Source organism: Erpetoichthys calabaricus, chromosome 8 (genome assembly GCF_900747795.2).
Source record: "Erpetoichthys calabaricus chromosome 8, fErpCal1.3, whole genome shotgun sequence".
NCBI lineage: Eukaryota > Metazoa > Chordata > Cladistia > Polypteriformes > Polypteridae > Erpetoichthys > Erpetoichthys calabaricus.
In genome coordinates, this window is record NC_041401.2 from 151,150,359 (window position 1) to 151,161,994 (window position 11,636).

Consider the following 11,636-nt stretch of genomic DNA (forward strand, 5'->3'; position numbering starts at 1 on the left):
GTGAGGATGGGGTTAGGTAGCAGGGTTGTCATTCAGGTTTGGCTGTGGCCCATCTGCAATGCTTCAAAGACACATAGGTTGGGAAACGTTGGTTCATAACGAAGCAAAAATGTTCTATAATGAACATAGAATATGGCTTCCAGGTGTCATCATCTGGTGCAGTGGCCTCAGTTTTCTGTTTATGTTAGAGGTTTTATTCATTAGGTCAATATCCTATTGTAACATATAAAGATTTAGCCTTTTAAGGCAATTCTAAACGTAGCCCTGCACACACCCTGCAATGTCAATTCTCCATTCCACATTTATCTGTTTTTTTATGTTACGTATTTTGTGGAAAATTGATGCAGTACTGAGTATAGAATTATTGTGAATCTTATATCAAAATCAATATAGCAAGTTGTGTTTTTTATTCCACAGATGTGTCTGGTTCATACAAATAGTGATGCTGATCTGTTTTTCTCTTCTGTTAATTTACCAGGTACAACAATTTCTCCTATATATTTTCTGTGCTAACATTTTCCTCTGGCTTACTCCTAGTGTGACTAATGTGTTTTTTATTTTTTCAATTAATAAAACAAAGTTCTGTTTGTGGGTCTAGACCATAGACCCATATCTACCTAAGATATGTGAAGGGGAATGATGTTGAAAGCTACTACTGAGAACATCTGCTAACATTCATGTCCATGCCACAGTACCGGAAAACAACCTTTTTGCCTCAGGCCAGGAGTTTACATGCAAGAAAAGGAAATGGACATACAGATTACATTTTTCATAGGTTGTTATTTAGCTGCATCAGTGATTGGCCAGAATGAGATGGAAATTCATGCTAATGGTGAGTCTTACAACTCAGAATCATCTGTTTGCTGGATAAAATTTGTTTGATTAATTGTTGCATTGTCCAATTCCCAGTTTGTTTCTCTGGCTGCCTAAAATCATTTCTAATGTAGATTTGACATTAAGTAAAATGCTTCCTTTAGTACAAAGTAAAAACATTTAGAAGTATATGTTGATTCAAGTTAAATACTGTATATGTATTACTAGAGCAAAAAATGAGTATATATGTCTCTAAGGTAATTATAAACATGAAAACACATTGATTAATGATATATTATTTTTGGATTATTAAGTACTTATTGGATAATGCAGTATGATAAATACCACAGTGGTTTATCACACTATCATAATCAAGCTAAAGCACAGTTGGTATAATCCTTTTTGCCGGTTTTCACCATTATTATATTGCACCTATAACAATCATTAAAATTCACTTTGATTTCAAGTTTATTACGGGGGAAGAAATAAACCTGTGTTGTAATTGTCTTTAAACCATTCCAAGCAACTTCCTTTTTTAGACCCGTATAAAGCAGAGTGTACCAGAAGAAAAATCCAGTGTCATCAAAGAGCAATTTGTCGACTAGATATTGTGACAGAAACATTTTACTGCCAGTGCATTCCAGGTCACAATGGAGATGGAGTCCACTTTTGCCAAGGTAATTTACTGATCATAAGTCATTCTTTTTGACAATAAATGTACTTTTGTCATTGATTTTGTATTGCAACAGACATATTAAGTAGGATTATCACACAATTTGTTTGGTGTCTTTCCTTTGTTTAAGCCCTTTAAGTGCATATAGCATTACTTTTTCCATCCATCCATTTTCCAACCCGCTGAATCCGAACACAGGGTCACGGGGGTCTGCTGGAGCCAATCCCAGCCAACACAGGGCACAAGGCAGGAAACCAATCCCGGGCAGGGTGCCAACCCACCGCAGAGCATTACTTTTTGAGCTAGCAAAATTATTGTTAGGCTTGGTGATTTATTTTTAATCTTTTGCCTTTTTAAACATTTGATTTACCCATAGGTTTTGTTTATTCATTATTTTATTGAAACTAAATTTGCCTGTCTAACTAATCTTTATGAGGAAAAAAAAATTAAAACCAGTGAGAAATTCTTTTCTCATTCTCTTTTTTTTTTTTCTCAAAAAACTTTTCTCAGAGAAGTATACTCTGGAATTAAAAGTGAACATTAAAAACAGCAAATGCTACCTGTTTTATTATGGTGGTGTCCTAGGATACCACTGTTCTCACTTTCAGACTGTTTGTTATGTAGACCTGAACCGAGTGTCCCAAATCGCAACTATAGCCCTTGTATGTTTACTTTTACCAGCTGCTCATTGCCTGGGTTTACTGCTGCTATAGCTAAATACTTATCTATGACCCCAGACAACAAGACAGAGTACTAAAACCAGCAGTAGTACAGGTTTACACTTTACCTTATAGATTAACTTGAGATACCTAATTATTAGGGCTGCAACTAATGATTATTCTGGTAGTCGACTAATCGTTTAATTTTTTTTTTGATTAGTCACAATTATTTCATGCCTGACTATTTTGATGCCTGCGACCTGTGGTGGCATATCCTGTTCTGGGCTACAGTGCATGTCTTCCCTCATCTGCTCACGTCTGTCCAACTGTGAATGTCACCCTGATGTCTCTGCATTAACACGATTAAAATTAATAATAATCAAATTAAAATAACAACCAGTGAAACATATGAATTTGAAAATAATCAGATGTTTTTATATTAGTGTGACCGTCACAATAAAAAAGAAATACATTAAACAATACAAGCTAAAGTGCACGTAGTCTTTAAACAAAAAAGTTCATTTAACTTGCCACTTGTGTGTCTTAAAGTCCAAAGGTTTAAATTAAGCTGCAATTCAAATAAAATAAAACAACAATGTACAGTTTATAAAAGATACAGTTCATATATTCCTGATTGCAGTGCAGGAACGTTTCGACATGCTCTGGTGTGAGGCTGGCTCTCTTCTTTGAGACAGTGTTCCCAGCTGCTTAGAAGAGACGCTCAGAGGGAGCAGAGGTAGCAGGAATACACAAGAATGAGTTTGCCAAAGAGGCAAGAGTGGGAAACTTTGCCTCATTCGCCTTCCACCAAGACAGAGGATTTTCTGTCTTGGAGATGGGCTGCTCTCCAAAGAACATCAACACCTGGCATGGGATAACAGATAAAAATTAGCCAGTTGGCTACATCTGAAATGTTTAATATTGACATGTTTAATATGCACTATTCTTATTTCAATAAATAAATCTTACTTCATTAGTGATCAGTTGTTCGTGAGCATCTTCTTCAGTTTTCTCATTGTCGCTGTCTGTTGAGTCAGATCCAAGCAGTGAATCAAGAGCTAGTAGAGATCTATTTGAAGTTCTCTCAGCTGAAGTTGAAGCACCCTCATCATCTGGTCCTGTTGCTTCTTCGTGCCCCATGGCAAGCTGGTTGTTTTGAGTAATACTCCCATTCAAGGACTGGAGGGCCAGAGCCTGTATTTTGTTCTGAACACTGAACCTCTATTCAGGTGTCAGGAATTTCAACTTTCGAAAACGTGGGTCTAGTGCAGTTGCAATTATCAGTTTGTTTAGATCATTATCTTTTAAGGTGACCTCTCTTAACCAACGTGCAGTGATCTCCTCTGAAGCAGCTACCTGGAAGGCCTGCACAGCAGCTGTATCATAAGCAGTGTGGGTGGATTTCAGAAGCCCTTTGACCAGTGGAGGCAGAGCAGAGACAGTCACATAGCTTTCCCCACTCAAGTAGACTGTAGCACATTCAAAGTCCTGGAGAGCCTTTGCCAGCTCCTCTAAAATGATCTACTGATCAGCTTTGAGGTCTAGGTGTCGTTTCCCACTTTGTGTTACTGTTGGGTCAGACAGAGTTGCAGTCAGTGGCCATCTTTGTTCCAGGAGGTGAGTTATCATATAATAAGTGCTGTTCCACCTGGTAGAGACATCTTGGACAAGTTTGTGCCCCTGGGTCCCCATCTGTTTCTGCTTGGTCTTCAGCTTGCTTGAAGCCAGTTCACTTTGTTTAAAGTGCTCTACAAGACACATTGCTGCTCCAAGTGCTTTACTGATCTAAGGGTGTTTCAGTGCATTATTGATCACCAACCTCAAAGTGTGGCCTGCACAGCGGACGGACATCCACACATGTTTTTCCTGCAAGATGTTAGCAGCCAGAATGACATTGGAGCCATTGTCTTGAGCAACTGCCACAATTTTGCTTGGAGGGATCTCAAACTTTTCCACAGCCTGCTCAATCCAAGCGTCGATGTTTGTCCCAGTGTGTCGTTGTTCTAATGGCATGGTTGAGCTTTCAGTCATCACTTATAACGTGGCAAGTGATACCAAGATAAGCCTCTGTGGCAACACTGGTCCAGGCACCAGCTGTCAGGGCAGTCTTGTTCTTGGCTGATTTAAGAATAGTTTTCATCTGAGTAATAGCAGATTCATACTTTCCCTCAATGAGCTTTGTAAAATGAGTTCTGGAGGGTAAGGTGTAGCCTGGATGAAATGTGTTGATCATCTGCTTGAAGCCCTGATCTTCAACCATAGATATAGGTCGCATGTCATTGACAATCATGTTCAGGATGCTTTCTGTAAACACTTCAGCCATTTCAGCACTGCAAGAGCCTCTCTTCAGGAAAAACTCCTCTTCACGCCTTTGCTTAGTACCACTGAAACAAAGAGCAACAGAGAAAGATGTTTTAATCATCACACTCTGAAGGAAAAGTGTTGTAGTTTATCACATCGTGTACTATATTATGCCAAAATAAAAATATAACAGACTAAAATATGTAACAAGCTAATTACTGATATGCTCCAAAGCACAAGTTACCTAACGTAAGTTAGAGATGGTTTACTATTTATATGAACTCAAATATTATATGAAAAAAGAAGAAAAAGAAAAAACTAGGACGGCTCAGCTACTCCTATCCACTCGTTTACTATAGCTCCAAACACTGAAATTATATTCACTTATCTATCATTGTCGAAACCTTGAGATACACGTTATAGTACAAACATCAACGTTAACACGTGACACTAACTTTACTCATTAAAACTTACCTCTCAAGAGACAGCGGCATCATAGCTCCAGGATGCTTACGTTTCAGATGCTCATGCATGGCGGGGGTGCTGCCGTGAAAAGAAAGCTCCACTTTGCATAATCTGCATTCAATTTTTGTTTTCTTTTTTGATGAAGTGCTCCCACACTTTAGAAAGTTTCTGTCTCAATTTTTTTCCATCTCCTTCCCCCTCCTCTGTCCGACTCACCATTGCAACCACGTTTATTTTCCTCTACATTCTTCTTCTCCTCAGATGTTCTTCTTCGTTGGTAGGACTGTGTGCAGTCTTGACAAACAATAACAAATTATACTGCCCCTAGACCTTTATGTAGTGCACTGCAGTTACAAAAACCAATGAGGTTCTTTGTGACTGGAACCTCTATTGAAGTTTCTGTTTATGATGCGTCGACAATAAAAAATCCACGTCGACAATTTTTTTGTAGTCGACGTCATTCATTATGTTGACTAATCGTTGCAGCCCTACTAATTATGCCCCAAAAAAAAGCAAATGAGAGTAACAGCATAATACCAGTCAACGTGGATAGGTAGTGATTTGTTTTGTTTGAAGTCTAAGCATCCAATATGTTTAGACTACCAAGTGGTCTGTTTTATTAAGCTGATTGTTCTCTTGTTTGCCATGGTCTCTGATTCAGCTTCACTCCTGGATGGATGGAATGGCAGAGACTCAAAGTCCCTGATCCACGTGGGCCTAATAAATTGATTGGTCTCTAATCCGCCATGGTCTCTGATGCAGCTTGGCTTGTGGATGGGTGGAATGATAGATACTCTTAATTCCTGATCCAGCATGGCCTCTTGAGGGATGGAATTGCAGAGACTCTGGGCTTCTTTGTTAGCCTGAATGTATGCTGGCCTTATACATCTTTGCTGCACCTCAATGACAAGTGGGAGTTGAAGTGTTTTTATCACTGATTCAGCTTTTTCATTTTAGCCCCCCGTTAGAACAGTCTTGTTTTTCAACAGGTCTTTCCAAGGATTTTATCAATTCTAGTTCTTACCTGGTAAGTACAAGGACAGGTTTCTAAAAATATTATTTTTTGCAAGTACATATTTTAATCATAATGTTAAATTACACAATTCTTATGACGCTACCTTTTTCATCATTTCCATACCAAAGAGATCAGAAATCCGTCTACCCCATGTTTGCAACCTATGTATAGTCCTATGTAAAGTTATGGGTGTTCAGCCGTTTTTTACTTATTTTGCATAATTTTAAATGCAGACAAATGTTTATACAGAATTAAAATTTTAATTATTCGATTTTCTTCTAATTGATATTGTTGTATTTGATTTTTTCATATTGTGTTTGTCAAATGCAGTACAAAAAAAACAATATTACACTTGTGGTACAGAATTTTAGATGAACATGTGTGTTCTTGAGCTTTCATTTACAAAGTGATTGATGTTTGATATTTTTGTTGTTTGGCATGTTGTTGTTGTTTTTTTTAATACATTATTCTGAAAGTGATCTCAATATCCCTGTATATACTTTTCCCATCTACATATTGTAATCATTTTTTGAGGCATTTTGCCATTTATGCATTTTAAGATTTCCAGATCTAGGCATTGTCCCTATTTCATTTTATTTTGAGGATGACAATTTCCAGCATCCAGATCTCATATCCATATGCATTACAATTTATTCTATTTTGCCAGATAAAAGCTGCCTGTAAGAACGATGCCAGACCTCTAGCCTATTCTGTTATGTCCAACTTCTATTATTCCATGCTGGTATTTTTTTCACTCTTTTTTGAAAGTGTATTATTAAAACATTACGTATTTAGTTTTTTTGGGAAGCTAAATCCAATTTTGATGTTCTCCAATTTTGTTTCATGTTTGTTTAATGTTGTTAGAATTTATTTGCATCCTTTTCTGACTCCAGTTTTTTTTTTAGCTAGCTGTTCAGGCGGCTCCGCCCACGTTTTAGTGAAAAAGAGCAGTGAGAAAGGCCCTCAGCCTCTGTCTCGGATTAGTGCGAATATATTGCTCCTGCAAGCGAACTATGATTCTTAGTGCAATGAGAGAAGTCGCAAAATCAACCGGAATGTTCAAGCAGATTCTAGAAAAAACTCAATCTAAATCCGTTAAGTACTGCTCTCATTCACTAGCGAAGCGGAGGTAAGGAACATGCCCTGAGGCTTGTGCGTGAGTGAGAAGGGAACAAAACCGTAAAATCAGATTTTGAAACTAAAAATAATACATGAAGGGAAACCTCTTAAATGACTAGAATATGTTTAATCTTAAACCTTCATTGTGTATTACATTTTAACAGTCTCCAACACTTTACCAAGGTGCTCTTTTGCTTTTTAATTTCTAAGTTCAATATGCATACAAATAATCAGAATAAATATAAAATGTAAGATTAAAAAAGGTCACTCATTTCTATCCTTTTCTTTTCAAATTGTTCGTTGTGTTTTTTTCTGAACTGGTTTATTCTCATCTAATGACTGTGGGAAATTAAAAAAAAATTGCTCTTCCTGTTCAACCATCGGTAATTACAGTGGTGTTTAGAAGGTTGTCTACTGTATTATCTACAATTAAAAACAAAACAGTTTTATTATAATTGCAAGCAGAGTAATTGCACTGTGGAGATAGCACAGAATGCAGTAAGTGCTAAAACAAATTTAAGGAGCTTCCATGTACATAATATAAATAAAGATGGAGTATGACAGTGGCAATAAATAACAAGAAATCAGGAACAGTGCCTTGCAAAAGTTTTTATCCCTCTCGCCTTTTGTTCTGTTTTGTCGCATTACAACCAGGAATTAAAATGGGTTTTTTGGGGGGTTAGCACCATTTGAATTACACAATCATGAGTGTGTTGTAGGTATTTACCCCCAAAAGTCAGCACTTTGTAGATCTAACTTTTTCTGTAAATTCAGCTGTTATTCTCTTGGGAAATGTCTTTATTAGCTTATATCTAGCCACTAGTATTTTCACCCATTCCTCAAAGCAACACTCCCCCAACTCCTTCAAGGTAGATGGGTTGCATTGGTGTATGGCAATCTTCATGTCATGCCACAGATTTTCAATTGGGTTGAGGTCTGGGCTTTGACTAGATCATTTGAAGACATTTAAATGTTTCCTTTTAAACCACTCGAGTGTAGCTTAGCAGTATGTTGGGTTTTTCCCATGATGGTCAAATAGTTCAATTGCAGCCTCATCTGACCAGATGCTGCAACTAAAATGGGCTCCAGACTCTCCCTAACATTCGAACATCTTTGTGTGCTGTTTCTCTTTTGATTTAATGCATGCTCTGTGCAAAATACTAGCCTGTCAGTCAGTAAACATACATATGCAGCTGCCTGTCCACTGTTTCCTCACACACAGCGATGTCATGAAGTCTGTGTTTTAAGGTTGTTGGTGTATTTCATGTTGTCGTTTTTACCAGGGTGTTCTGTGATTGACAGTAGACAGTAAACTTTGTTATAATGGTATTGATAGATGCCACTTTGTTATTTGTTATTTCAGTTGTTAAGGTTGTGGGTGTATTTCATGTTGTCGTTTTTACCAGGGTGTTCTGTGATTGACAGCAGACAGTAAACTTTGTTATAATGGTATTGATAAATGCCACTTTGTTATTTGTTATTTCAGTTGTTTTGGCGTGCGCACTGTACAGTGTACATTCTGTTTCCAATAAATTCTTCAATGGGAGTTCAACAAAGAAACATGGAAAATAAGATTTAGTAAAATAGTAATAATTATAATTAATAATTCATTACTGTATTTACTTGTGAATAAGTTCTTCCGCAGGTAAGTCGGGACTTAATTTTATCGTATAATTTCTGGTATTTTATAGTGTCGGTCGTATAAATCCAAGAGATTATGATATGCTAATGCCCAACTGAGAGAGTAACCACGGAGCACACTGCCTTTTTTTGTATGTGGGTACGGCAATGCGATGTATCAGCGCATTCTCCTAATCTCTATCTGCCTCTCTCTCTCTCTCTCTCTCTTGTTTTTATGTGACCACAAGGTAATAGCCGAACTATTCCAAAGCAACGTTTGCACTGATTTGTGTTTTTTGTATCTCACACCCTCATACACCTTTATCGTAAAATAATCCCTTATCAATGATGGAGTGCTCAATCCGAAGAAAATATAAGGCTGGCTTTGAATGAAACGTCTTTGAAGTGGCGAAAGACATTAGTAACTGCGCTGCTGCAACAAAATTCGATGCGTCTGAGAAACTGATACGAGATTGGAGGAGGCAAGAAGTTGTAAAAAAAAAAAAAAATGAAGTGTCGCTTTTTTGAATGGGCGTATAAGTCGGGGTCTGATTTTATAATCAATTTTTTTGGGTTTCATGAACAGACTTACATGTGAGTATATACTGTAGTTGACATCCAAGAACTCTGTACAAAGAAATTTAAAAGACAAATCATTAAAGTAAATCTACCAATCCACTTTCACGCCATATATGGTACTACTTTTAAACATATACTCAGGTTTTTTCTGGCACATTGGGTGTTCAGAGGAAATAAAACATTTCCACGGGAAAGGCTTTGTTATGGAACTCGCATTTCACCTTTGTCTATTGGTTGATTAAAGCTGTGTCAATGAAATAGTTTAAATTGAGACAGGATCTCATTTTCACAGCAGGTGTCATTATCCTATAAAACTCATTTTCCTATGTATTACATGCACAGCTGATCATGTTAGATAAATACTGATCGGATGTTTTTTATAAACTTGTAGAAAGCTTTTAGTGGTAAAACTTATCTATAGTGCCTCCTTGCAAAATGAACACTGTGTCGTTAAAATGGTGTACAGTGTCTTTAATACATCTATCAGGCAGTCTTCTATAGCTCTTTCATGCCTGCTATGCCCCTCCAGTCTTTCCACCAGAGTGGACATTTCTTTCCACAGCTGAGCCTTTGCAGCAGAAATGTTTGCCTCTGTAAGCTGCTTGCAAAATGAACACTGTATGGCTAATATTGTTCAAAATGTATTTTGAAAGACTAGATTGTCTTCTATACCCATTTCATATTTAATGTGCCTTTCCACAGGGGACACTCATTTCCACAGCTGAGCCTTCTGCTCTTCTGTTTTCAAAATTAACACTGAACAGGTAAAATTGAGCTAAACCTATTTAAAAAGAATCTTATGACACGTTTTTCTGCACTGTGCCCTTTTGTCCTATCCACTGAAAGCGACACTTATGTCCCCAGCTGGAACAGAACTAAAATTCCTCAAAATGTATTTTAAAATGTTGCTGACCTACTTCAGGCAAGATGAAAAAAAGGCCTCATTACACTGAATGGCCCTCTGACACTGACATTCAGTGACATAGACTCAGAGCCTGAATAAAATTCACAGTTCTTAATAACTGTACACAGTTTGAAAGTGACAATGACATTCAGTCACCTAAATCTTTAAGCCGTACACTAAAGTGCAAGGGAGGGATGCACTGTAAGAGAGAAGGAAAAGAACTAGGCACATATTCTGTACAGTATGTGGAGGTTATAAAGTTAAGATACGTTCTGATTAATATTTTATACATTTGAATATTTGGCACCTAAATCAAAGCCATTGGCTCCTAACTTTTTTCTTTCAGGAGCGACTGGCTCCTTGAGGTGAATTTTTGTCTGGAGCCCCGCCATGTGTTTGGGGAGACCACCACATGCTGTTGGGCAAACTACAAAAATGTTATCTCATTTTCTTCTTTAAGCAATGACTTTTTTCTGTCCACTGTTTCATAAGCCCCACTCTGTGAAATGTATGGCTTAAAGTGGTCCTGTGAACAGATACTCCCATCTCCGCTGTGTATCTTTGCAGCTCCTTCAGTGTTATCTTTGGTGTCTTTGTTGCATCTCCAGTTAATGCCCTTCTTGCCTGGTCTGTGAGTTCTGGTGGGCAGTGTTCTCTTGTCAGGTTAGTAGTGGTGCCATATTCTTTCCATTTTGTTATAATGGATTTAATGGTGCTCCATGGGAAATTCAAAGTTTAGGATATTTTTTTTATAATCCATCCCCAATCTATACTTTTACACAACTTTGTGTCTAACCTGTTTGGAGTGCTCCTTGGACTTCATGTTGCTTGCTTAGTGGTGTTGCAGACTCATGGGTTTTTCAGAACAAGTCTGCTTATATAGACATCATGTGACAACTAATGTGACACTTTGATTGCACATAGTTAGTTGATTAAGGTCCATCTATTTGACTTTGATTTGATTTGAAGTTAATTAGCTGGACCAGATGTTATTTAGGGGCTTCATAGCAAGGAGGATATATACATACTCACTCATAACTTTTTACTTGTTTATATATATATATATATATATATATATATATATATATATATATATATATATATATATATATATATATACAGTATATATGTATATATATATATATATATATATAATATATATGTGTGTGTGTATGTATATATGTGTATATATATATATATATATATATATATATATATATATATATATATATATATATATATATATATGTATGTACACATGCTTTTATTTCTCTTTTTCTTCAAGTATAGCACACAGTGCACAAATCACCCACGAATAACCCAGTCCCTTTTCTCTCTCTTACTTTCTCACTTCTCTCTTTTCCACTCCTCTCCCGCAAGCTCGGTCCTCCTCCTCCCGACTCCGCCTCTCTGATTGGTGTGAGGCAGCTCCTTTTATAGCACACCCGGAAGTGCTCCAGGTGTTTCTTGACCCTATTCCAGCTGCAC

The 11,636-nt window shown here is 37.1% G+C and overlaps 1 protein-coding gene across 1 annotated transcript in view; it reads left to right on the forward strand.

Moving 5' to 3' along the window:
* Positions 1-416: 416 nt before the first annotated feature.
* LOC114656172 (uncharacterized) overlaps positions 417-11,636 on the forward strand; it is a 73,080-nt gene continuing 61,860 nt past the window's right edge. The window contains exons 1-3 of the mRNA XM_028807610.2: positions 417-478; positions 581-832; positions 1,353-1,490. Of these exons, the coding sequence (XP_028663443.2) occupies positions 733-832; positions 1,353-1,490 (238 nt within the window). The 5' untranslated portion in view covers positions 417-478; positions 581-732. The remainder of the gene's footprint in view (positions 479-580; positions 833-1,352; positions 1,491-11,636) is intronic.